Here is a 10,000-nt window from a genome sequence, read left to right as displayed (position 1 = left end):
GTGTACCCTCAAGCAAAATAACTCTACCACAAGACAGAGGAAGACCATGGTACAAAGGTTATGGCACTACCGAAGAGTAGAGAACTATGGTTTCATTTTGGAGTGTCCTTCTCCTAGAAGAGCTGCTTACCACAGCTAAAGAGTCTCTTCTACCCTTACCAAGTGGAAACTAGCCACTAAACAATTACAGTTTAGTAGTTAACCCCTTTGGTGAAGAATTTTTTGGTAATCTCAGTGTTGTCAGGTGTATGAGGACAGAGGAGAATCTGTAAAGAATAGGCCAGACTATTCGGTGTATGTATAGGCAAAGGGGGAGTGAACCGTAAGCATATAGAAAGACCCAATGCAGTACTGTTTGGCCAGTCAAAGTACCCCATAACTCTCTAGCGGTAGTATATCAACAGATGGCTGGCCAACCTACTACCTTCAATATAGAACCAACATTGATAATTTCTTCAACTGCAAAACCATGCTTTGGATCATAATGAAATGCACCTTCCTAACTTTGCCTTTTGGTAAATGGCTGAAACATTAATTCACGTTGCCTTCTCCTACTTCTCAAAAGTCTTTTTTGACGGTTTTCTTGCGATTTCTGCTGCCGAGATATTGCATGTCTCTCAGCATCAACTTTTCTCCTAGTTTGTCGTTGTTCTTGAGATTCCTGAGTAGCCAACCATTGTTGTTGAAAAATAAAAAAGCATTATAATTAAAATAATTTGTTTTAACTTTCTTCATATTACTGTAAGTGAATCTTGAAAATAAATACAGAGAAAAGATGACAGAGATATTTACATTTTATTTATGAAGTACGTTATTTAGAAAAAAATATGAAAAAAAGTTATAAAAATATACCTTGATTGATATTGTTCTAAGCTATGAATTTTCTTGCGTCTTCTGCCCCCTTTCCACTAAACTTTGAGCTTTATATATTAGAATATTACTTTTAAAAATTTGAAAAAGTCTAGGTTACCAACCTGCCCGATTACGTGGAAATATTTCAATTTTGAGGGGGGTCTTCTGGTCCTCTTTTCCCTTGTTCATTGACCTGAACTAAATGAATATAGCGTCATTTGCTTCACAGGAAAAAGTTACATAGGATCCAAATGTTTTGTTTAACTAGATGTCGACAGCTTTATTTCTATAGCGGACAGACAGACAGAGAAACTTTAAGCTTTATATATATATATATATATATATATATATATATATATATATATATATATATATATATATATATAATATATATATATATATATATATATATATATATATATTATATATATATATATATATTATATATATAAATATATGTAAATATATATACTGTATATATGTATATATGTATATGTATATGTGTATATATATATATATATATATATATATATATATATATATATATATATGTATATATATACGTATATATATATATAAATATATGTATATATATATACGTATATATGTATATATATATATATATATATATATATATATATATATATATATATATATATATATGTATATTGAGGAAAAATTGCGTGAAAGGGTGGTAGAGTGGTAAGATACTTTGGAAAGGGGTGGCTTGTGGGTAAAGTTTGATAAGACTGAAGATATTGTGTGCAGTAAGAAAGGTAGGGACAGGACAGTCATAAATTGAAGTACAGAAGCAGTTTTAAAATAGTTCAAACAATTTAAATACTTCGGATCTACTGTAAATCACGAGAGGGGATACGTGGCGGAAGTTGAGAGTAGGATGAAAACGGCATGGGGAAAGTAGAAGGAGATATCAGGAGTTGTATCGGATAAGAGAATGCCAATGAAGGTAAAAGTCAGGATGTATAGCACAGTAATAAGGCTAGTGTTAATGTGTGCATCAGAAACTTGGGCTTGAAGACGAATAGAGGAAGTAAAGCTTGAGAGAATAGAGATGAGAATGGTAAGGTGGATTATTTGAATATCACTGCTCGAGAGATTGGAAGATTATGAAATAAGAAGAATGGCAGGTGTAGTGATGATTACAGAAATGATAGGTGTGTCACGACTGAAATTTTGTGGGCACATATTGAGGATGAATGTTTGGGAGGGAATGAGCAGGGCTTGGGAGGAACCTATTAAGGGGAGAATATCAAAATGAAGGCCTAGAATTATAATTATTATAACTTGTTAAGCTGCAAACCTAGTTGGAAAAGCAGGATGCTATATGCCCAAGAGTTCCAATAGGGAAAATAGCCCAGTGAGGAAAGGAAATAAGGAAATAAATAAACTAGAAGAGAAGTAATGAACGATTTAAATAAAATTTTCTAAGAACAGTAATACCATTGAAATAAATCTCTCATGTATAAACAAGAGGAAGAGAATTAAGATTGAATACTGTGCCCTTGTATACCATCAAGAAAGAGAAATCTACCCCAAAACATTGTAAGACCATAGTACAGAGGCTATGGCACTATCCAAGACTACAGAATCATTGTTTGATTTTAGCGTGGCCTTCTTTCAGAAGACCTGCTTACCATAGCTAAAGAGTCTCTTCTACCCTTACCAAGTAGAAAGTAGCCACTGAACAATTACATTGCAATAGTTAACCCCTTGAGCGAAGAATAATTGTTAGGTAATCTAAGTGTTGTCAGTTGTATGAGAACACAGGGTAGTATGAAAAGAATAGACCAGACTATTTTGTATATGCGTTGGCAAAGGAAAAATGAGCCGCAACTAGAGAGAAGGACCCAATGTATTACTGTCTGGTCAGTCTAAGGACTCAATAACACTCTAGCGGTAGTACTTCAACGGGTACTAGGTGCCCTGACAATTATATACTACATTGCAAGGTAAGGTGAAGGATGATATGGAGAAAAGAGGTTTGGTGGAAGAGGATGCCTTTAATTGAAAGCATTGGAGAAGGCACATCAGGCAACCGACTCCTTGCTGTAAGGATAACGGTTAGGAAGAAGATATATAGATATATAGAATATATTGCTTATATAAGTATACAAATATATATGTATATATTTACATATATTCATTTATGCATATATTGATATCGATAATTATATATATATATATATATATATATATATATATATATATATATATATATGTATATATACATATATATATATATATATATATATATATATATGTGTGTGTGTGTTTGCGTGTGTGTGTATGTAAATATATGTGTGAGTATAATATATATATATATATATATATATATATATATATATATATATATATATATATATAATATATATATATATACACATGTATATATATATATATACATATATATATATATATATATATATATATATATATATATATGTATATATATATATATAATGTGTGTGTGTTTGTGTGTGTGTATGCATACATTTAGAACACCAATTATTTTGAACACCAAATCAATTTTCCCCATAAGAGGTAATAAGGATCTCATCAATCAGTTCAAGATCCTAAAATCAGTTTTGTTCTTAAGCATTTTCAGACGTTTATTTTATTTGTAAGGATGGACTCATAACAAATTTAGATATATGTGTGTGTGTTTGTGCATGTGCGTGTTATTATACATGAAACTCACGTTCTTACATGCATGCACAATCGTACACATACGCATATATATATATATATATATATATATATATATATATATATATATATATATATATGTGTGTGTGTGTGTGTGTGTGTGTATGTATATATATATATATATATATATATATATATATATATGTATATATATATATATATATATATATATATGTATATATATGTATATATATATATATATATATATATATATATATATATATGTGTGTGTGTGTGTGTATGTATGTATGTATGTATGTATGTATGTTGAAGTCCAGGAAGGATGATCTTTGAATTTGGAAGTACTTAAGCACTCGTATCGTCATAATAGATTTCAGATAACTCATATGTAACTACTGACACCTTAGCTCAAAAAGTCAGGTTTAGTGTCAGAACTCAGTCTTGCAATATAAAAACAAAAATACATGTTCCAGGACTATTGTCCTTTGTGCCAGATGTTGAAAGGGGTGTAGATTGGGTGATGTCGTAAAACACTCCATACAGAATTACAACGTCTTCGTCATACAATTAGAATCTCCATAAATATAAACAATGAGCTAATCCTAGACGATAAGCCTCATGTTTCTCAACATATGCACGTCTACATTTGTCACTGAACAAGGCTTTATTGATGATAGGACAACAATTCCGTATTCACAAAGATATTCACATGTCAAGTATTTTTATTAAGCTTCCTTTAAAATAGATTGTCATTCATTATATATATATATATATATATATATATATATATATATATATACATATATATATATATATATATATATATATACATATATATATATACATATATATATATATATATATATATATATATATATATATATATATATATATATATAAATATAAATCACGGACACATGTTAAGTTGTTGATGCAGACGACAATTTTTTTTTACATTTTTATACGCTACTCCTCCCATGGATTACTAACTATGACCTGAGTTATCATTTTATAATACGAAATAAATCAGTCACCATTAACTCTAAAAACATGTTTATCGTCGTCTATATTTCAGCATTTTCATTCATACGTAGCCAAACCTAATAGATAACGATAATTAATCCCTGTGATAATTTTTGAAAGCTAATGAAATTTGGCTACTTTTTTTCATATATTTCCTATAGACTACAGAACCCTCTGGTTTAAAATAAAATATTAAACGTCTTTATATAATTGTTAAGCCTTTTTAGTTTTCAATGCAATCAGCTAAAGAAACACTCTCGGAACTTATGGCTCCTCAGGTGAGAAAAAATTATCCGTTTGGTAATATAATTCCACTTCAGTTTATTACAATATCAAATTTTTTAGATTCTTAAACAATGAATTGTCGTATATACTGTTAATTTTTTTATTCCTATATTATCATATAGAAAGTTAAGGAAAGACTTGGTACTGGTTTATCTTTATTTCTAAGCTCGATCTTCTAGCTGAGTTACTGATATTTATATTAAATGCTTCACGTATAGTTCCATAGTCATTATTTTGGTGTTGTTTATTCTGTTCTCATTACTTGCAAAGTTTGCTGTTAAGGAAAGCAACAATTTCATCAGCGTAAAACATGAAATCAGCTTCCAAAATATCTACCAACTCTGGTCCACGGGTGTCGATCTCATGGTTCAGGGCCTCTGCGTTCTCAAAGTTGGCCTGGAACGAATATAATAGAATAAATTGACAGCGTTTAGAAAAGATAATGCTTTAGCTTTTCAAAAAAATTGGCAAGACATCAATGGTGGAATGTTAATTAAAAGTATGTCGATAAAAATTACTCTTTTTCTTAAGTTCTCAATCGGATCATGTTCTACATTTACTTTCGATTCACTGACAATGTGTTGTACTTCAACACTTCCAAGGCAAAGTTGACTACTCTCAACCTTGAAAGTAATTCCTAGTTCTATAGCTGGTATTGTTTTCTAAAAATTTTGACGTAAATTTAAATTCACAAATAATAGTAACATAACATTTCTTTCAGTTTTATTTGAACCAAGAATTAAATTTGATTATTTTTCTTGAAAGGTCCTGAGATTTTAACTAAATGTATCTTAGTCTACCTTTTTCTTGTTTCTATCTAGTTATAGGTAATTTGGCCATCCAAACGCGTCTTTCATTAAAATTCATACAACTCCTTGTTCATTATGCTTAAACAAGAATTGGTGTTTTATTGTTTATCAACTCTTTATTTACTTTACTCTGACGGCTGTTTTCCTGGTACCTACAGCAAGGGAACCCTACTCTCTACAGGACCTGCACTGTCATTTTACCTTGTTCGTTCAGAGTATTTAACGTTTTATATCACGTATTTTTCATTTACGATTAAATCGTCACTGTTATACGAATCACGAAATAACTTTTATGAATAATGAGTCCGACAACCTCAACAGATCTACCTTCTCTCGGTATATGAAAGACGGTGTGTGTGGAGGATGTTATTTCAGTGATATTTGCCTTGTCCAAGTTATTTAACCATGTTTCAGATAATGCTAGTATGTCCAAATATTTCTTGTTTATCAATTCCCGAATACGAATAGTCTTATTACTTACAGATTGTATATTTACATAGCCACCGTTTATGATATCCTTCGTAACCATGATCAGTATTTTCTGCTAGTCTTTTCAATTCCAAGTCATAAGCTTTGCATTCTCTAGAATTTACTATGTGGTCACTTGGTTTGTTTAACTTTGTGCAGTTAATACACTTTGACACTTGCAAATTACACTCCTTGGTGGAATGTTTTCCTGAACATTTCCCGCAGACTTTATCATCATTCTTAGACTTGCAATCTTTTTTAAGATGTCCATACCTCTGACAGTGGTAGCAGGTGATTACGTGGTACCTATGGTGTATGTTATAAGTATCCCATCGTAACGAAACGTTATCCCCATTATCATGAATAGCTCTCCGAACTTCAGGATCACATTTCAGCACATAGCAGGTGGTCCCACCTGAAGCATTTATCTTCAGTACTACACTTATCTTCTCTTCTATATTTGGATTTGGTCCAGGAAACTATTTCATCTTCATCATTGTACACATTGCATATCATTATTTTTGGTTTTAGTTTTTGTTTGCATCCTCTTCTTTGATTATTTTGTTTGCAAAGTTCACAACAACATTTCCATTCGTAGTTGATCTCGTGTCAAGTATAGGAATATCTTTAAGGTCTTTTTCAACCTCGTGTTTTCTTTCGGTAATTTTAGGTTTTATATTTGTTGATGTAATTACCAACACATTTTTTTTTTCTTTAACTTTGTCAGCAAATGTCGGCTTCTCCGGTTTTGGGTCCATCAATGTTTGAAGTGTTGCCTTAATTGATTACATATTTATAGCACAAATATCAACTTTCTCTTTGAGGTGAGTATTCTGGGTGGAATTTGCTGCATGTGCGCTAAGATCCGCAAGTTTGTTTTCCAACTCAGCTATTCTCGTGTCTTGTTCGCTCAAAGCCTCACTCTCATATTCACATCTTCCTTCAAATCAGTTGAGAGAGAGAGAGAGAGAGAGAGAGAGAGAGAGAGAGAGAGAGAGAGAGAGAGAGAGAGAGAGAGAGAGAGAGAGAGAATAACAGTCATTAATAAAATAACTTACGACGAGAGACTCAACAACCAGGTCGATGGTAAGGGTTCCGGGAGCAACGCAAAGCGAGACAGGTTCAAGACTGTAGCTGTCAGCATGGAACTTGAAGGTACCACCAAGATTGTGAGCAGTCAGTCTGTTAGAATTTAGAGAGTTCATAATAGTATATAAGCAAACAGAGGAAAAATCATTGGGTGATATATTCATATTAGTATATAAGCAGACAGAGGGAAAATCATTGGCTATCTTCTCATATTAAGTGTAACTTATCATGTATTCCATGTTAATATATTTATTCAAGCCAGTTACTCAAGTTTTCCATAATCCATATCGATACAAAATTCTCAGTTTTCCTGATATCCATTTCTTACCACAAACTGGCTGTTTCTCACGTCTATTTTAAACCCCTAAAATTGAAAACCCTATGCGTTAGTGTCTCTAATTTCATCATACGAAGATAGATATTTGATATTCCACACTTCATTCATGACCCATTTCATTATTTCAAAACCTTTTTTCTGACGCCTCAAATGGAAACATTTATTGAAATAATAAACATGTTAGCAGTTTTGGCATACCCCTCTTACAACTAGTTCCATATTTGCACACGTTAACTAAAACTCAGTTTCCAACTGGAAATTTTTCGATTGTCCTCAAACAAAATTAATAATCTTCAATTATCATGCATCTTGCAAACCTTCCTGACAGTCATTCAATCTGCTTTACGAAAAGTATTTTAAGGTTCATCAGGCCACACATACTTCTTTTGTAACTGTTTTATATAAAGCATATAGACTGGTGCCATCCTTATCTAACCCCACTTAGCTCTCTCACTGCCAATAATTGTCTCGTCAGAATGTTTCAGGGAGTCATTCTTGTGGTATTTATTACGCACGCTAACTTCTATCTAATATTATTATAAAGGCTATATGAGGAATTTGAGTTTCACCTGCCATACATCTTTTAATGCCCCTTCTCCTGCAGGCTAAATAACTTTAAATTTCAACCATTTTAACAGCATTGTATGTTCCATTTCACGTATACAAGGAAAGGTAGATTCCTATGAATGTTCAAGGGTTCATGTCTAACAATAACGGACCTTTCTTAGCGGTAACCCAACTGAGAAACAACGGTAACTAACTTCTATACTCAAATGCACAGCAGTAAAGCAAATGCTACCTCCCTCAAACACTAATATGTAGCAGCTAACCTATTCCTCCTTTGGCACAAGTGGTGTAGTGATCTTGTCCCTATTGTTATTCTAACTCTACTTTATATTGCCCTTTTCCTATCATTTGATATAAAGTTATTTCATGAATTTCTGGTGCTTTATCATAATCTCAGCAGTTATTATATTTAATGGTATAACAAGAGAATGACTTACTCTGCAGCTCCAGCAGCGGAGAGAGGCTCGCCATTTAAGGTACCTTCTACAGTGTAGGCTGTTGAATGGAGATCCACTTTCATGTGGTTAACGACAACTGTCACCTAAAAAGAGAAAATAATCAGACTTTTAAGGAATGGACCTACCAAAAATGGGAATGTCGGTGATTCCTATAACATTCTAAATCGAAATTTCAGTACATTAACCTGTAGAGGATATCATAAGAGAATCGATAACATCTTACCTCTTTTGTCAAGACGGGAGGTTCGAAATGGGTACATTCTACGTTAGCCATTCCAGAGAAAGTGGCTTCTTCGAAGTTGAAGACAAGGCTGAATAGAACGGAAGTAATGTTATATGTAGATAATTATCAAATGAACATTGATCTATTTTCTTATTACAAAACAGAACCCTTTGCTAGATTCTGACTTCTCTATTGAAGCAAATGAAAGGTAGCTAAGAAATCCCTTAACAACTCAACAATGAGTACTTAAAGAAAGATTTCAGGACGTAGAGAGTAGCTCTAAACCAATGATTTAGATTTACAACCTTTGTTTGAAGGTAAAAATCGACATATATTTTGAAATGATTCATAATGAAATCTGCAGAGCACTTGGAGTCATGCCTTACTGTGTATCGTCGTGGTCCACTTTAAGGTTGCTAATTGTAGGGAATGTGTGGGGATCATAGGGGGTCCAAAACTTAATGAGCTCCTCAGTGATAACATCTTCAAAAATATTGGCTGAAATAAAAGTTTCAGATACATTAAGGAAATTGCTAAAAGTACAAATATTAATAAACAGGCTTATATATACATAGACACGACACAGTCCCCTCTCCTCAGGGTATGACTACACTCTCTTCTCCATACCCTGAGGACGAGGACAGCTGATTGTGACTGATTATATATATATATATATATATATATATATATATATATATATATATATATATATTATATATATATATATATATGTGTATATATATATATGTATATATATGCATATATATGTGTGTATATATATACATGTATATATATATGTGTGTATATATATATATATATATATATATATATATATATATATATATATATATATATATATATATATATATTGATATACAGTACTCTATATCTGTATTATATCAAACATGTAAATATTTACACATATTTAATGTTCTCCCTTTGATTGTATATATAAAGGACAAAATATGAACTCCTAAGATGAAATGATATTGCTTTCTTGCAGTTCTATCAAAAATGATCTTAAAAAGAGTCTTCAACTTACGTTGAGGCTTTGCAAGGGCCAGTGCAGAAACTGCAGCTAAAAGCATTGTCCGAAACATCTTGAAGGATTTATTTGGGTCTTGGTAGATCTATTGCAGAGAGATGAGGATAACGTTGGAATCATGGAAGAGAAATATTCATCCCAATGATTATCTTTAAC

General features: G+C 31.9%; 1 protein-coding gene across 1 annotated transcript in view; it reads right to left on the bottom strand.

The window, feature by feature from the left end:
* Window positions 1-4,990: 4,990 nt before the first annotated feature.
* LOC137642655 (uncharacterized) overlaps window positions 4,991-10,000 on the bottom strand; it is a 5,788-nt gene continuing 778 nt past the window's right edge. The window contains exons 2-7 of the mRNA XM_068375422.1: window positions 9,842-9,929; window positions 9,186-9,297; window positions 8,800-8,887; window positions 8,556-8,659; window positions 7,184-7,307; window positions 4,991-5,244 (exon numbers count right to left, since the gene is read on the bottom strand). Of these exons, the coding sequence (XP_068231523.1) occupies window positions 5,107-5,244; window positions 7,184-7,307; window positions 8,556-8,659; window positions 8,800-8,887; window positions 9,186-9,297; window positions 9,842-9,899 (624 nt within the window). The 5' untranslated portion in view covers window positions 9,900-9,929 and the 3' untranslated portion in view covers window positions 4,991-5,106. The remainder of the gene's footprint in view (window positions 5,245-7,183; window positions 7,308-8,555; window positions 8,660-8,799; window positions 8,888-9,185; window positions 9,298-9,841; window positions 9,930-10,000) is intronic.

Source organism: Palaemon carinicauda, chromosome 6 (genome assembly GCF_036898095.1).
Source record: "Palaemon carinicauda isolate YSFRI2023 chromosome 6, ASM3689809v2, whole genome shotgun sequence".
NCBI classification, from domain to species: Eukaryota; Metazoa; Arthropoda; class Malacostraca; order Decapoda; family Palaemonidae; genus Palaemon; species Palaemon carinicauda.
This window is presented reverse-complemented; position numbering and strand designations above follow the sequence as displayed.